At 39.6% G+C, this 18,286-nt stretch overlaps 2 protein-coding genes and 1 pseudogene across 2 annotated transcripts in view; 2 read left to right on the forward strand and 1 right to left on the reverse strand.

Moving 5' to 3' along the window:
• TMEM41B (transmembrane protein 41B) overlaps nt 1-3,087 on the forward strand; it is a 26,681-nt gene extending 23,594 nt beyond the window's left edge. Inside the window, exon 7 of the mRNA XM_004016168.6 lies at nt 754-3,087. Coding sequence (XP_004016217.2) covers nt 754-923 — 170 coding nt within the window. The 3' untranslated portion in view covers nt 924-3,087. The remainder of the gene's footprint in view (nt 1-753) is intronic.
• LOC121816622 (NFATC2-interacting protein-like) lies at nt 2,817-6,207 on the forward strand. The gene is made up of 2 exons (XM_042232609.2): nt 2,817-2,908; nt 3,598-6,207. Exons 1-2 carry the CDS (start codon nt 2,817-2,819, stop codon nt 4,763-4,765), a joined length of 1,260 nt encoding a protein of 419 aa, XP_042088543.1. The 3' UTR covers nt 4,766-6,207.
• LOC114118477 (G2/mitotic-specific cyclin-B1-like) lies at nt 4,848-17,797 on the reverse strand (annotated as a pseudogene).
• Between the last annotated feature and the right edge of the window lie 489 nt (nt 17,798-18,286).

Below are 18,286 nucleotides of genomic sequence, written 5' to 3' on the forward strand. Positions count from 1 at the left end.
TTTTTATTGCTACTTTTAGAAGAATTCAAAGACAAAGCTGAAAGTCTTAGCAGGTTCCCCGTAAAAGTGGCAAAAATATCTTAGTGGGGGTACTTTTGCATTTTGTAAAATAATATTACATTTATGGGATCAGAAGAGAGAGTTTTTGTACTGTCTCTTTATTTTACAGATGAAATACCTAGAGATAAAATTAACTTCAGCTTTGGCTAAAGTAATTTTTCCAGTTCTGATTTTTAATAAAATATGGTTGTTTCACCATTCTTTTGTATAAAGTGTCCTATTTACTCATATATTTTGAGTATCTTTCTATTTCTGAGTATTTCCTACCACTCATTTTTATATTAAATGTACTCTGTCAAGAGTGAATGAAAATTTACTCAATCTTATTTTCAATGATGGAGGTTTTTTTCCCAGATTTTAAAATTATAATTCTTAGATGAACATCCTTGAGACCAGATCTTTGCTTATATACATTAGTATCTCCTAAAGTTGAAATTAGTGGATCATAACACATTCTTTTTTTAAGTCTGTTGATAAGTTTTGTAAAATTATTTTCTGGAAACTTTGCTTGGGTTTTTTAATTCAATATCCTGAAGAGGTGATTATGAAAAATTCTTTATATGGAAATAAACTTGAGGGGCTTTAAAACATGTAAGTCACTGTATTCTTACAAGAAATTTTATACACACAGAATTTTAATTTTTCACGAGAATTGATTGTTTTTTTAATGTATGTTTTTACTTTTCATTTTAGGTGTTGCACCCCCCTCTTTTGTAGCAATTAAAGCAGGAACAACACTATACCAGCTTACAACAGCAGGGGAAGCTGTTTCCTGGAACTCAGTATTTGTTCTAATGATTTTGGCTCTTCTTTCTATTCTGCCAGCCATCTTCCAGAAAAAACTAAAGCAGAAATTTGAGTGAATAATCCTCTGGGTTTTAATTTAACCATCATCATCATCATCATCTCAGGATTGGCAGGTTTATGTGTTACAATCACCTCTTCAGTAATTGGAACAGGAGTTCGTAAATAAAACTTATCAGATGGCTAAAATATTGCATTTAAGTGGCAAAGGAGAGAAGAAAGTAAGAGTGGAAATTGGTATACCATGAAAAGTTCTGTCAGTAGTTACAATAGACATCTCCTAAATTACTATTCCAAGACTATAGGTATTAAACATAGCAGGGTAGTAGGAAATTCTTGACCCAGCTGATTAATTCAATTTAATATGTTTCATGAGCTTGCCATAAATAGTTACCCTTGACTCGATAATTTAATATTTTTCTCTCTGTTCAGTACTATAGCTAAAATAGGAAAAGCAAATACAAAGTTCAAAAACAAAGATACAGTATTGCTGTTCTGACTAATGTCAAGCCTTTTTTGAGAGCATAAACTTGAAAACTGAAGCTCAAAAGAGATTTACATTTTCTTCCTCTTTTTACCTTTGAGATAATAGACTTGTTTAGAAGTTGCATCTTCAGTGGACTACTGAATTTGGAAAAGATATCAAGTTATGTCTATTTGGTGAACTTTATTTTTACCTTCTGTTCTAGATTATCATGGATTAGTCTGAAATTTAAAATTCTGACCAGTCTGTTTTCATCTTTTTTCTAGTTTTCAGAATACTTACACTGTGCATATACAAAATTCTAATTACATGATAATTGTATCATATTGGTGTTGATAATTTATATTCAGATAATATTTTATTACATGGTTCCCCTTTACTATCTCAAAAGGGAATCAAAAAAGCAAACGTTCAAAGTATGCAGTTTTTAGATGTTAGATTAATTATATTAATATTTTGAAACAAAAGCAGTGGCAGTATAACACTTAAGTGGTTGAACATAGTTTATTTGTTCCAATGACTGTAAAATTTATCACATTTATTTATTAATCTGGTCATTAAAGTATGTATTATGTAATTATCCTTTTTATGCATGATACATAAGAATGCCTTGTTTCATTTCTCTATTGATGGCTTTGTTGTTTGGGGCTGCTTTTGATTAATGCAGTTTCCCTATTGAGGGTTTTTACTTTTTCTATCTCAAAGTAAAATTAAATTCTCATATGGTAACTACTATATATAAATAGTCCTGGAAAAACCAAACGGCTTTTTGCTGCTTGCTTAATGGTAATACCCTCGATTCCTTGATTCTAAGACATGAAGTACTCTGTCAGTTTTACCTTCACCCAAGACTGTCATGTTGAAAAGTACTTTAGCTGTGGAAGAAATCCTTGTATGTTTTTATTGTGACAGGTATGATCAGCCTCCAAGCCTGTTTCTACTGTATAATGTGGACTGATTATTTTTTCTATCACAGTATTAACAAATGGATTTATTGTAAATACAAAGAAAATATATTCATTAATATACTATTCCTCTGTCATCTGGCCTTTTGTGTGAAATTATTTATTGTTATTTCTAGCAACATTTTCTTCCTTTCTTATTGACCAGAGACTGATAAAGCTTTTGTTATTTTTACAAGCAAACTTAAAACATAGCCTTTTGGGACAAAGCTCACTAAATATTACTGTATAAAATGTAATTGAGTAAATTTTTATCAGACTTTTAAAGATAAAAATAAGAGTATGGACTCAGGAGCAGCCTGTTTACTCCATTATGTATATATACTTACTCTATTCTCAGAGTATTTTCCTTATTCTTAGCATTGATCTTTTCTCTTTCCTAATTGTTTTTTCTGTAGCTGTCACTTAAGGTGGGGTATATTTTCTTCTCCCAAGAGAATATCCAGTCTTTCCACATTCATCATCATTGACTGTCAAGAAAGAGCCTTCTGCAGGCTGTACCCTAAATGCAGTTGATGGCCGGTATTCATGGATTCAGACTTGGCCTGATGACAGATGTAGATTCAAGCTTCAACCACATCTTGAAGACGGTTGCATAGTAATAAGCACCAGAGAGCATGTGAATAGTGAGGAGGCCAGCAAACTAACTAGGGAAGCTGACTTAGTGAGATTGCTCCTTCTTAGTTAATGGTCTCTGTCTGGAAGTCTATTAACTTTGAGTGTAATAAATGTAAATTAAAATGTAAGAAGAATAAATTGTACTGAAAAACCCTCAAATATAGCACTTGGGATTTATTTCATGGAAGTATTTATATTGAGCAAAAATACTCTTGAAATTCTGATGCACATTTTCACCTCTAAGAACAAAGAAAAAAAACTTTAAACCTTTAATTTTTATAGTTGGCTTTGGAGAATCTTAAAGCAAAAGTTCTCTTTGGCTTTTTGAAATGAGTAGAATAAGTCAAAAGGGCTGAAACTTCCTGGTATTTAAATAATCGTTCATTGATTGTAGTTTAGTTGTTTGAAGGTGGGTCTTATTGCAGTTTCAATGCTCTATTCTGATTTTTGCCTTTTCCCTTTTTTCTTCCTTCCCTGGGGAAAAGTTGCTAAGCTGGGTGACTTAAAGGGATGTTGTTTAAGCTCTAGGCCTCATTTATTTGTAATGAAATACTTGAGAAAACAAAGCAAATCTATTCCCATTTGGTTACTTTACTAGTAGTATAAATAGGATAAAATAGTAATTGTTAAAGGAACTGAAAGGACTCTTCTGAAGAGTCTTCCTCCTAGCAAAGACTTGGTATTAAAAAGAGAAACCAGGTGCCATGGCGGAGCCGCTGAGGAGACCGGGCCGTCCCAGAGGCGGCGGCGGCGACGACGCACCTTGGACTCGGTGCTCGTGGACTTGGTCAGCGACAGCGATGAGGATGTCTTGGAGGTCGCAACTGCGGCGGCGGCGAGTCCCACCCTGAATCCCCCGTTAGAGCCGGGTGGAGCCCCTCGGGTCTTGGTCAGGCGGCGGCGGCGGCTGCTGCTGGATCCTGGGGAGGCACCGGCGGTTCCAGTGTACTCCGAGAAGGTGAAAAGCAGCCTCCATCTTATCCCAGATAACGTGTCCCTCCTGAAATTATGTCCCCCAGAGGCTGAGGAAGAGGCAGATGTGGAAGATGCCAGCAGTCCTCATACAGTGGATTTTCCACGTCCCAGTTCCCCCTGGAAGAAGAAGCTGAGGAGTAAGGATGGAGCAGAGAAGAAACAGATGTTACTGGCTCAGGACACCTCGCCTTTGCCCTCACCTCTGCCACGGACCAAAAGCAGGAAGCATACTCAGGCACTCCGGAAGCTAAGGGAGGTGAACAAGCGTCTCCAAGATCTCCGTTCCTGCCTGAGTCCCAAGCAATCCCAGGGCCAAGCCCACTTGAGCCAAGAGGATGAGGTGGTCCTAGTGGAGGGACCCACTCTCCCAGAGCACCCTCGACTTCTGCCACTCAAAATCCGGTGCCGAGCTGACCTGGTCAGGTTGCCCATCAGAATGTCGGAGCCCCTTAAGAGTGTGGTGGACCACATGGCCGCCCACCTTGGGGTGTCCCCAAGCAGGATCCTCTTGCTGTTGGGAGAGACAGAGCTGTCCCCTACCGCCACCCCCAGGACCCTAAAGCTCGGCGTGGCTGACATCATTGACTGTGTGGTTCTAGCAAGTTCTCCGGAGGCCGCAGAGACGTCGCCACTGCTCCAACTTCGAGTCCAGGGCAAAGAGAAGCACCAGACGCTGGAAGTCTCGCTTCCTCCTGATTCTCCTCTCAAGACCCTCATGTCCCGCTACGAGGAGGCTATGGGACTCTCCGGCCACAAGCTCTCCTTCTTTTTTGATGGGACAAAGCTTTCAGGCAAGGAGCTGCTCCCTGTTTGGAGGCCCAGCCTGGACTTGAGGAGAATGGGCTGCCCCTTTGGCCCGTGATCTTTGACTCCCTCTCCTTTGACCCCAGTTTCAAGCTGTTAGCTGCTGCTGCTGGTTTAATTGTGTGATGGTCTTTGCTGCCTTAGGTGGACTGTGGCTCCATCCGCAGGGTGTGCTGAATTTTACCACCCTCTGGGACATGGAGAAAGGTATCCCTCACCTTCACCTGTCCACCATCACTCACTGAAATGTCTCGTATATGAAACTTCTCATACTGAAAGAGTGAGTTGAAATTAGTAAGGGTTGGGTAGGGGACTCCAGGCCTCGGAATTCTGCCACATCTGGGACCAGCCGTGGCCTCAAGGTCATCGGGGGATGGAGGTGAAGTTGACTTGAGGCACGTACAAGGTGTGGTTCCTCTGCCCGGCCGGAAACTAAATGATCAACCTCACAAATGCATTAGCTTCACCAGAGGCAAACAGTGGGTTATTACTTTGAAGAGTACAGTAGATTCTCAGGCTTGGGTGTCTTCCACACCCTAGGACCCTTTTGAGCCACCTTCCCGATGCACACGTGTTGTTTAAAGCATAATTGAGCACCTTGAACCTTTTGGTTTTGATCTCAGGATCGCAGTCCACACAAGGCTTCTTTGGTTTTATGGCTTTTTCCCTTCACGTCATCCTCTCCTGTAAGCATCCATTCGAATGTGTTGATTCCATGTCTTTGAATATGAATGTTTCCTTGAACATCCTGTGCTGAATGTGTGCGTCTACTTTGCCCACATGTAGTATAATGCTGTCGATCTTGTCCTATTGCTTCTCTCACTCAACATGGGTTGCTTAGGCTACATCAGCTTTATTTCTTTGAGCTGCTCTAAGATATTCTATGGTGGGTGTTAAGTGCATTTTTTTTAGACATTTGGTAGTGGTAGACACCTGGGTTGCCTGCACGGCCACGGTGAACATCTTTCCTATGTCTCCTCCCGTACTTTATGGACAGTTCTCCAGCAGAGGTACCCAGGATGGGATTATGCATCAGACAGCTTAATTTCTCTATTGTTTTTTTAGAATGATTTTTGACTCGCCCGCTTAAAGCTTCCTATTTCTGCTCACCCCCACCAGCATTTATTACTGCCCAACTTTCTAACTTTTGCCAGTCTCTTGGTTAGAAAGTGGTGACGTGTTTAATGTACATTCATCTAGTCACCAGTAATTTGAGAATTTCATTTTCCTGTCCGCCTTTCAGGTGCCCCTTTCTGTGAATTCCTAATTTATCTTTGTTCCTTTTCTCATGGGGGCTTCGCACCTTTTTTTTTGTTTACTCTCAAAAGTTCCTCGTATATTCCTGGGTAGTTGCAGAAACTCTGAAGATGGCGCTTGTGTTTGTATAACCAGGGGTCTCCTTCACTGAACAGACATTCTTAATTTTAATGTAGGTGAATTAGCTATTTTGTTATATCATTTGTTGCTTTTTTATTTCTTATTTAAAAATAGTTAACAATATTTTGCAGTTTCTTCTATTAGTTTTATTAGCTTTTCTTTCACATCTAGGCCACTAAATATTGGGCTGAAGTCCAGCCAGTACATGCTGGTATGTGTACTGGCTAGCATCTGCCCTGCGTGGTCAAATATTTGTTTTCATTGCTTGATGCCAGGCTGAAATGTTGAATATTAAACTATTTAAAATTCAAAAAAAAAATAATAATAATAAAAATAAAAAGAGAAACCATAATCTCAAGTTTGATGACCACTTCGAGTTAGCAGGAATGATACTTTGAGAATAAAATGTGGGAGAACCTATTGAACTCCTGTATAACATTTGGGGGGGCTTTAAAGTTCAGTATCATCTAGCATTTGGAGATCTGCCAAGTGGGCACTCATCATTATGACTGAACTGTTAGATAAAGAGTGCTGGGGAAGAGAGATGTTGTGGGGAGGGAGGTGGGAGGGGGGGGTCATGTTTGGGAACTCATGTAAGAATTAAAGATTTTTTTAAATTAAAAAAAATAAAAATAAAAAAAAAAAATAAAAAAACAAAGAGTGCTGGGGAGTAGAAATTGATCCAGTGTTAGCCTCTGATAGCTCTGGAATACCACCTGAAAGTCTAATGGAATTTTTGAAAACTACTCTTGAGGTCCATATTATAAAACTGGAAGCTGAGAGAGGGAAGTACACTATATTTTGAATGGAAAACCGCTCACATTATAGCATTCTCTCTCTAGAGTTAATCTGTGAAAATCTTCATCACAAAATCATAGTATGGAAGATGGCCTTTTGCCCAGCATCACCTGAAGAAAATGGATTCTTTCCTAGAAACCTGTCTTTCCTGGAAAGCTAACAGGCCCAAGGCAGACATGAGTGTGCTGAGTTAAGACCCCTACCTTACTTTCACCTTTGAGACAGGGTTTCCTGGTGACTGGATGAGCACTCCGGGGCTTGCATTGGAATTCATGTCAGAACAGCAGTCAAAGTTTGTGTGTAATTGTATGTGCCAACTTGTCTGCCCTGGGTACTTCTGGTTCTCAGGCCTTCAAACTATACCACCAACTTTCCTGGGTCTACAACTTGCAGACCACAGATCATAGGATTTCTTGGTCTCCATAATCATATGACCCAATACTTTATACATGTCTCCTACTGGCTCTGTTGCTTTGGAGAGTCCTAATTAAAGGTTATAGGCTACTGTTAAAAAAGTGAGACTGAAAGTCGCTCAGTTGTGTGTGACTGCGACCCCATGGACTATACAGTCCATGGAATTCTCCAGGCCAGAATACTGGAGTCGGTAGCCTTTCCCTTCTCCAGGGAATCTTCCCAACCCAGGGATCTTACCCAGGTCTCCTGCATTGGAGGCAGATTCTTTACTAGCTGAGCCACGAGGGCAAAGTCTCCCAAGTCTTTGGAAAGTCCAAGAATACCGGAGTGGGTAGCCTGTCTCTTCTCCAGTGGATCTTCCCAACCCAGAAATTGAACTGGGGTCTCTTGCATTGCAGGCAGATTCTTTACCAACTGAGCTATGAGGCTACATGCCCACTCTTGAGACATTTGAAAAAAAATAGTGACAGGTATTGCAGAGAAAAATTGGAATTCTGATGGAATTTGGAAATGATAATAGTGATTGGTAGAAAAACAATTATACATGGTCATGGTAATGTGGATAATTGTCAGGATTTATGTCTATAGTTTATGGTTACACAAAAATAGGAAAAATCTCTACCTATATGTAAGACTTGGGAGACTTTGCCTTGAGTCATGTGATAAAGGTGCTATCAAATACCTTTTGGGACATCAGGCCTACCTGGGGTCAAACATTATAGGATCCATTTTTAGGGACATTTAAATGTGGAAACACATTCAACCTGAGGCCTGGAAGACGCTTGAATCATCTTTCTTAGGTCTCAGATTTGGGTGGAGAAGCAGGGTGTCACACTCCTAATCTTTAGATAACAATTCTAGCCAGCTTTGTTGGAAAGAGGGATCAGTTCAAATCTGAGCTGGAATTGAGTTTACAGACCTGATGAGCAAAGTTCTGGGCAATGGAAATAAATACATTCCTTATCTGTTAGTCACGTTCAGTTCAGTTCAGTTGCTCAGTCGTGTCTGACTGCAACCATATGGACTGCAGCATTCCAGGCTTCCCTATCACCAGCTCCCAGAACTTGCTCAAACTCATGTCCATCGAGTCAGTGATGCCATCCAACCATCTCATCCTCTGTCATCCCCTTCTCCTGCCTTCAATCTTTCCCAGAATCTGGGTCTTTTCCAATGAGTTAGTTCTTCACATCAGGTGGCCAAAGTATTGGAGTTTTAGCATCAGTCTTTCCAATGAATATTTAGGACTAATTTCCTTTAGGATTGACTGGTTTGATCTTGCAGTCCAAGGGACTCTGAACAGAGTCTTTTCCAACACCACAGTCAAAAGCATCAATTCTTTGGCACCAAGCTTTCTTTATGGTCCAACTCTCATATCTGTATATGACTACTGGAAAAACCGTAGCTTTGGCTAGATGGAGACCTTTGTCAGCAAAATAATGTCTCTGCTTTTTAATATGCTGTCTAGGTTGGTCATAGCTTTTCTTCCAAGGAGCAAGTGCCTTATAATTTCATGGCTGCAGTCATCATCTACAGTGATTTTGGAGCCCCCCCAAAATAGTCTCTCACTGTTTCCATTGTCTCTCCATCTATTTGCCATGAAGTGATGGGACCAGTTGCCATGATCTTAGTTTTTGAATGTTGAGTTTTAAGCCAGCTTTTTCACTCTGGTCTATCACTTTCATCATGAGGCTTTTTAGCTTCTCTTCATTTTCTGTCATAAGGGTGATGTCATCTGCATATCTGAGGTTATTGATATTTCTCCCAGCAATCTTGAGTGCAGTTTGTGCTTCATCCAGAAGGGCATTTTGCATAGTGCATATAAGTTAAATAAGCAGGGTGACAATACACAACCTTCATGTACTCCTTTCCCTATTTGGAACCAATCTGTTGTTCCATGTCCAGTTCCAACTGTTGCTTCTTGACCTGCATATAGATTTCTCACCAGGCAGGTAAAATGGTCTGGTATTTCCCTCTCTTGAGGAATTTTCCAGTTTCTTTTAATGTGCATAGTCAAACGATGGTTTGTGATCTATACAGTCACACAATGGTGTGATCACTCACCTAGAGCTAGATATCCTGGAATTTGAAGTCAAGATGAACAAAGCTAGTGGAGGTGATGGAATTCCAGATGAGCTATTTCAAATCCATGAAAGTGCTGCACTCAATGTGCCAGCAAATTTGTAAAACTCAGCAGTGGCCACAGGACTGGAAAAGGTCAGTTTTCATTCCAATCCCAAAGAAGTGCAATGCTAGAGAATGTTCACGCTACTGCACAGTTGCAGTCATCTCACGTGCTAGCAAAGTGATACTCAAAATTCTCCAATCCAGGCTTCAACAGTATGTGAACCGAGAACTTCCAGATGATCAAGCTGGATTTAGAAAAGGCAAAGGAACTAGAGATCAAATTGCCACCATCTGTTGGATCATCGAAAAAGCAAGAGAATTCTGGTAAAACATCTACTTCTGCTGTATTGATTACACCAAAGCGTTTGATTATAGATCATAACAAACTGTGGAAAATTCTTCAAGAGATGGGAGTATCAGACCACCTTACCTGCCTCCTGAGAAATCTGTATGCAGGTCATGAAGCAACAATTAGAACTGGAAATGGAACAACAGACTGATTCCAAATTGGGAAAAGAATATGTCAAGGCTGAATATTGTTACCCTGCTTATTTAACTTATATGCAGAGTACATCATGCAAAATGCCAGGCTGGATGAAGCACAAGCTGGGATCAAGATTTCCAGGAGAAATATCAATAACCTCAGCTATGCAGATGACACCACCCTTATGGCAGAAAGTGAAGGGGAACTGAAGAGCCTCTTGATTCAAGTGAAAGACCAAAAAAAAAAAAAAGAAAAGAAAAGAAAGTGAAAGACCAAAGTGAAAGATCTGGTTTAAAACTCAACGTTCAAAAAACTAAGATCATGGCAACCAGTCCCATTCTTAACGGCAAATAGATGGGGAGACAATGGAAACAGTTTAATTTTCTTGAACTCCAAAATCACTGCAGATGGTGACTGCAGCCATGAAATTAAAAGATACTTGCTCCTTGGAAGAAAAGCTATGACCAACATAGACAGCATTTTAAAAAGCAGAGACATTACTTTGCCAGCAAAGGTCCATCTAGTCAAAGCTATGATTTTTCCAGGAGTCATGTACAGATATGAGAGTTGGACCATAAAGAAAACTGGCACCGAAGAATTGATGCTTTTGAACTGTGGTGTCAGAGAAGACTCGAGAGTCCCTTGGGCAGCAAGGAGATCCAACCAGTCAATCCTGAAGGAAATCAGTCCTGAATATTCATTGGAAGGACTGATGCTGTAGCTCTAATAGTTTGGCCACCTGATGCGAAAAACTGACTCATTGGAAAAGACCCTGATGCTGGGAAAGATTGAAGGCAGGAGGAGAAGGGGATGACAGAGGATGAGATGGTTGGATGGCATCATTGAGTCAATGGACATGAGTTTGTGCAAGCTCTGGGAGTTGGTGATGGACAGGGAAGCCTGGCATGGTGCAGTCCATTGGGTCACAAAGGGTTGGACATGAGTGAGCAACTGAGCTTAACATAGTCAAAGGCTTTGGTGTAGTCAATAAAGCAGAAGTAGATGTTTTTCTGGAATTTTCTTGCTTTTTCAATGATCCAGTGGATGTTGGCTATTTAATCTCTAGTTCCTCTGCCTTTTCTAAATCCAGCTTGAGCATCTGGAAGCTCTTGGTTCACATACTATTAAAGCCTGACTTGGAGAATTTTGAGGATTACTTTGCTAGCATGTGAGATGAATGTGATTGTGCAGTAGCTTGAACATTCTTTGGCATTGCCTTTCTTTGGGATTGGAATGAATACTGGCCTTTTCCAGTCCTGTGGCCATTGCTGAGTTTTCCAAATTTTCTGGCATGTTGAGTGCAGCACTTTAACAGCATCATCTTTAAGGATTTGAAATAGCTTTTAGGATTGGAATATCATATAATCCAACAACTGAGCTCCTAGGCCTTTATCCCAGAGAAACACAGACTGTTTACAAAGAAACTTGCATATTAATGTTTATAACAGCATTTTTCATAATAACCCTAACTGGAAACAATGCAAATGTCCTTTAATGGGTGAACCATTAAACTGTGTCCCATCTATACCATGGAATACTTCTCGGCAATAATAAAGAATGAGTTATTGATTCATGAATCACCTGAATTAATCTCCAGAGAGCTATACTAAGTGGAAAAAAGCCAGTCACAATATAATAGATATGATACATCTCTGTAACATCCTGCTGCTGCTGCTAAGTCACTTCAGTCGTGTCCGACTCTGTGTGACCCCATAGATGGCAGCCCACCAGGCTCCCCCGTCCCTGGGATTCTCCAGGTAAGAACACTGAAATGGGTTGCCATTTCCTTCTCCAATGCATGAAAGTGAAAAGTGAAAGGGAAGTCACTCAGTCATGTCTGACTCTTCGTGACCCCATGGACTGCAGCCTACCAGGCTCCTCTGTCCATGGGATTTTCCAGGCAAGAGAACTGGAGTGGGTTGCCATTGCCTTCTCCACTAGTGGTTGCCAAAGACTAAGGAAAGGGTGGATGTAGGACAGAAATGGGTGTGGCTATAAAAGGATCACATTAGAAATTGCTGTAGCATGAAAGTGTTCTGTATCTTGACGGTAACAATGTTGATATTCTGGTTGTGGTCTTGCTTTGCAAGGTACCGCCTTTGGAGGGAACTGGGTAAAAAGTAAATGAAATCTCTCCATATTATTTTTTAAGTGAAAGTTGCTCAATTGTGTCCTACTCTTTGCGATCCCATGGACTGTAGCTGGCTGGGCTCCTCTGTCCATGGAATTCTCCAGGCACGAATACTGGAGTGAATTGCCGTTCCCTTCTTCAGGGGATCTTCCCAACCCAGGGAGCAAACCCAGGTCTATCGCATTGCAGGCAAATTCTTTACCATCTGAGCCACCAGGGAAGCCTCATTATTTTTTAAAGCAACACATAAATCTACAATTATCTCAGAAAAAATGCTTAATTAAAAAACAAACAAAATGCAGTACATTGTTAAAAAACCAAAACCAAAATGATGGAACTTTCATGGTGGTCCAGTGCTTAGGATTCCTTGCTTTCACTGCCAAGGGCTGAGGTTCAATCCCTGGTCCACAAATTAAGATCCCATAAGCCGCACAGCTTGGCCAAAGAACAATAAATAACCTAACAAGTAAATTATATAAATGTGTTGGAAACAGAAAAAAAAATCAAAGCCCAAAACAAACAAAAAAACAAGAAAAAACAGTACAAACTAATGAAATGAACAAAAAGGCAATAGAGAGGATTAACAAAATAAAAATTAGTACTTTGAAGATTAAGTTACGCATTTGACAAGACTGATCAAAGCAAAAAAGGAAAATGTGCAAGTAAATAAAATATAGACAGAAGAAAAAATGGCTATATGTACAACAGAAAAATTTTATATTTCTGAATTAAACATATTGAAAAATCTAGATGAAATGGATAGGTTCTTGGAAAAAACTTCCAAAATATACAATGGGGATTTCCCTGGTGGTCCAGTGGTTAAGAATTCCCTGTCAATGTGTGGGACATGGGTTCGATCCCTGGTTGGGGAACTTAGAGCCCACATGCCATAGGGCAACTAACCTGGCATGAACCTCAACTAAAAAAAAAAACAGTGCCACAACTGGCAGAATAAAAAACAGAAAACCGTGCAGACCAAAATGTATTAAAAGAAATTGCAAAGAGAATCAGACACATAGCTCTTAAAACGCAGGTGTTTCTCAGGTGAATTCTAACAAATTTTGAAGGAACAGTTTATTCCTATCTTATACAAGCTTTTCTACGGGGTAGAAAAAGATAGAAAACCTTCCAGTTCAATGTGCAAGCCTTTTATAATTTTAATTCCCACACCTGGTGAGACTAATCCAGGTAAAACAAAATTATAGACATTTTTTTTTGTGAACACAGATGCAAAAATTCTAAATATTGTATATGTAAATCCAACTCATATTTAAAAAATACATTAAGAATGAATAGAACTTATTCTCAGAGTATAGTGATAGTTCAACATAGGAAAAATTTATCAGGGTAATTTGCTATATTAAGAGGAGAAAATTATATATTATCTTGATAGCTGCAGAAAATTTTTTTAATAAAGTTCAATATCTATATATGATAAAATTATAATTTTTATAATTACAAATCAATAATAAAAGATTATTTCTTTAATTTGATAAATTGTTTACCAAAACCTTATAACAAATGCTATTCTTGTTTTTGTAAGATTTTTTTTTTTGATGTGGACCATCTTTAAAGTCTGTATTGAATTTGTTACAATATTGCTTCAGTTTTATGCTTTGGTTTTTGTCCTCAAAGCATGTGGGATCCTAGCTCCCCACCAGGGATCAAACTTACACCTCCTGAATTGGAGAGCAAAGTCCTAACCACTGGACTACCAGGGAAGTCCTCCAAATGCCATTCTTAATAGAAAATTTTAGATGCATTCTCTTTAAGACTGGGAACCAAAATAAAGATTCCCACTGTGATTGCTACAATTTGATGTGGTACTGAAGGTCTTGGCCTAATGCTATAAGGAAAGACTAAGAATTATTAGGTATAAAGAAGGGAAAGATATAACTGTCATTATTTGGAATTGCTACAATCATTGACTTTAAAACAGCAGAATAAACAAAACAATTGAAACTAAAACGAGGCTGTAGCTGGCTTGTCAGACATAAGTAAATAGTGTACTGGTTAATAGAGTCTACCCTGTTAAAAGATTATCTTTGGACTCTCAGCCTTAAACCACGAGACAGCCTCCTCCAGGAGGAAATTTTGTACAGCTGCTAAAGGAATAAATGTTCTCAATGTAGTTAGGTCTATTTACTCTTAACCTACCATGAATATTTTGAGGACAGGAACTTTGCCGTTGAGAGGGAAAGTTGATGAAGCCCCAATCAACTGGTATTCCTTCAAGAATGGAGATATATACTTCCAGTTGGAAAATAAATGAGTCATCTGCCAGGAGGAAATATATAGCATGGGGAACACAGTCAATAATATTGTAAAAATGTTGTATATGGCAAAAAGTAATTCGACTGATCACATTGGTCATTTTGCAGTGTATAGAAATATTGAATCACTATGTCGTACACCTGGAACTAACATAGTGTTGTAGGTCAATTATACTTCAGTTAAAAAAAATAACCATGATCAAATGGATGTGGAAGCAGGGAAGTTTGCCAAATTCCTTTTAGCAGCATCCTGTTCCTAAACATAATTAGATAAAGTTGTGGGAAAAAGTTGCATTGAAGTCTCACCCAGCTATAGTGTCTGTATTCCAGATCCCAAGTCCAGCTCAAATGCCATCAGACAAGATAGAAATCATCAAAGCATAACAAAAATGTGATGCTATCTCAGGGTGGCATTGTGGGTCATTTTATTTTCTTCCTTATACTCTTATGTATGAATTACTTGTATAATAAAAATGGCATTAAAAAAACAAACAAAAAATGAAAACAGAGTCATCGATAAGGGGATAGAAACAGGTGGTTGCCTAAGGGGAGCAGGGCTTGTAGAGGCAAAATGGTGGAAGGGAATTAACAGGTACAAACCTCCCATTATAAAATATAAGCCACAGGGATGTAATATATAGCATAAGGAATATGGTCAATAATATTTTAATAACTATGTTTGGGGAAAGATAGGTACTAAACTTATCATGGTGATTATTTCATAATGCACGCAAATGTCAAATCACTGTGTAGTACACCTGAAACTTACATAGTATTGTACATCAGCTATGTGTCAATAAAAAAGAAAACAAAATACAGAACTCCTTTTTCAAAAAGCAGGAAAGAAATAGTGCTATTAAAAGTACTAAAATGTAGAGGTTTTTCCTTCCTGCCAGAATCTTCTTGATGTGTCCTGGCATTTTTATTTAATGTTGGTCTAAGCAAAGAAAAATTAAAATAGTAAATTATTAGCTTTAATTTTATATTTGATTTTTTATCGTGCAGTGGCAGTTTTAAATGCAAATACCAGAGGGTTTTCCTGCATGTAGAACTGCCAAAATTATATAGTTCTGCTTTGAAACTCATATATGCATATGCATCTTATTGTTACATGAATAGTGGAAATATTGCAAAAGGTAACTCAACCGATTTTATTTCACTTCTTGATGAGCACATGTTCTACCAATATTCTTTGACTTACTGATAAATGAGAAAGGCCTGAAAGGAAAAGAACTATGGGTTACCCTGTTTTTCCCTTTCCTTCTATGTCACCAGTTTTGGCAAGTCATCAGTTACTACAAGGAAGTCACATAAATAAGAATATGCTAGGGTTCTTCCATTGTCCGCATTTTTTAATCTTGCTTTAAGTATTGTTTTATTTTCTTAACTAATAAACAAAAACCAGGCTTTGAATATAAATTAAAATTCTTATTTTTCCAAGTGAAAATGCTGATGCTAGCTAAAGTTGATAATTTAAGAAAGCAGTACTAGTAGATTACTTAGAATTATGGTAGCAACCACCAGAGGAAATAGCAATCAGGAGGACTAGGAATGAGATGGTAGACTTTTCCTTATATAGAACTAGGCAGTAGAGTCTCTTAAGATGACGGGCTTACATACCGTTTAATATATAAAGTACACCAGGATTTTAAATGCCTTCAGGAGCTTAGTAAATCATCTTAAGTAAAGCCAGGCACATAAAACAAAAACCAAGAAGAGCCAATTGTATATATTAGTTGGGTACCCAGGTAACTGAAAATTGTTTGTTTGTTTATTTTTAAACAATTGTTGTTTAAAACAGTTGTTTTTAAACAAACAACTTTTATGCTCAAGTGGAAAGTTCAGTTCAGTTCAGTCGCTCAATTGTGTCCGACTCTTTGCGACCCCATGAACTGCAGCATGCCAGGCCTCCCTGTCCGTCACCAACTCCCAGAGTCCACCCAAACCCATGTCCATTGAGTCGGTGATGCCATCCAACCATCTCATCCTTTGTCATCCCCTTCTCCTCCTGCCCTTAATCTTTCCTAGCATCAGGGTCTTTTCCAATGAGTCAGCTCTTTGGATCAGGTGGCCAAAGTATTGGAGTTTCAGCTTCAACATCAGTCCTTCCAAAGTGGAAAGTAGCCATGTTCAAATGAGTTAAGAGATAAGTGAAAAGGAATACAACTTTATTAAAAGTTATTTATTTGCAGATAGTATTCGAAAGTTCACAAGTTGTACCTTTGCCACAGCCTTGGCTAAATCTTGAACGAGTGCAGAATTCAGCTGTGCTGATCTTAGCATGCTCAGATGTGGCATACTTGTTCTTGATAATCATGTGCTTTGTAAGCCCATGATTCACCATGACCATATTTTTGCCAGATGTTGCATAACAACAAGAAGGGATTCTTCAGTGTATGACAGGTAATGCTGTAGAGATGGTGTCCATTCACCATTATCAAGAATTTTCAGTGCTAAGCAAAAAGCTCCCACTGCAATCTGAGGAGGAAAGTACACCATATTGTAGTCCAGCATATTTAGTTCCATCAGATATTTGGCCAGAATATGTAGCTCAATATTAACCTCTCCAATCTTAGATGCTCTCTCAGGGAAATCCTCTCTGAGGGGTAGAGGGTGTCCCTAACTAAAATTTACAGCTCTTAGAATCTTCATTTCTATCTGTCTGATTTGGAACTTGGTATAAGTGTTGTCAGTCACAAAGGCAAAGTCACCGATTTCTGGAGGGTACGTTTCCTCATATTTGCTTGCAACAAACATGGCAGTGACTTCAACCAGCTGCAGCATCTTCTTGGGCACACAATTATCCTGCATGAACCGATCAGTTTTGGAACAGTCATGTACATGTTCTCCTGCAGTAACCTGAATTTCATTTGAACATGCACTAGCCAGTCAATTAGGATGGCTCTCATGTTTCCAGTGCCTTCATGACCCATTAGGTATTTTGGTTTGACTGCTTGCTCTTCCCTCAAGTTATCTCAGATAAACATAGATATCTTTTACATATTCACTGCAGAGTTTTGGATTCACTCCGTCTTCTGTATCCACATCACTCACTGCAAGAATTACATCCAAGAAAGCCTGACGCAGATATTCTTCTGCAGGCGCGTAGCCAGATGTTTCCACGGGGCTAGGAGAGGGAGTATCGACCAAAATGGGATCAGGGGAAAGTTTCTCTTCCTTAACAGGCTCCGGTTCTGTCTCTGGCCCCAGCTGGGGCTCCGGCACAGGTACAGGAGCCTTTTCCAGAGGTTTTGCTACTTTTTTAGCAGTAACTTTTCCTGCAGCTAAAGTTTTTGCTTCCTTTTTCAGGGGCAGTTTGGCCTGCGGCTGTTCACTGATTTTGTTAGGGATGTCTCCAAGAGCTGTGGGCCTCAGCCCAGGCTTAGAGATTGCAACAGTAGCCACAGGCCAGCGCTTTGCCCCTGCCATACTGATCTTTGGCTTATTTTCAGCATTAGTGTTTGTGTTCCTGGTGACCCGAAGGACCATGGCTTCTTCTGCACCAGGCAGCAGCTCGGTGAGAAAGAGAGCACTGGAGCCCCAGACCAGCCTGGAACTTGATGGTTGCACCACAGGCCAACCCATTGTCTGCATTTTAAAAGATTTTTTGTATTTTGGGCTATGGTGCGTCTTCACTGTTACACATGGGCGTTCTCTAGTTGCAGTGTGCAGGCTTCTCATTGCAGTGGTTTCTCTAGTTGGGGAAGAAGGATTCTAGGCCTGAGGGCTTCAATGGTTGCAATAGGTGGACTCAGTAGTTGGCGTCACCTGGGCTTAGCAGCTCCTCAGCATGTGGGATCTTCCCAGACCAGGGATGGAACCTGTGTCCCTTGTATTGCAAGGGGGATTCTTAACCATTGGGCCATCAGAGAAGCCCTGCATTTCTTAGAATGCCGTTGCCTTCTTTCTGGGTTAGAAGCAAGTTCTGGTTTGAACAGAAAGCACACCCTATCGGGATAGTCAGCGCCCCTCTTATGC

This window comes from Ovis aries, chromosome 15 (genome assembly GCF_016772045.2).
Source record: "Ovis aries strain OAR_USU_Benz2616 breed Rambouillet chromosome 15, ARS-UI_Ramb_v3.0, whole genome shotgun sequence".
In the NCBI taxonomy this organism is placed as follows: domain Eukaryota; kingdom Metazoa; phylum Chordata; class Mammalia; order Artiodactyla; family Bovidae; genus Ovis; species Ovis aries.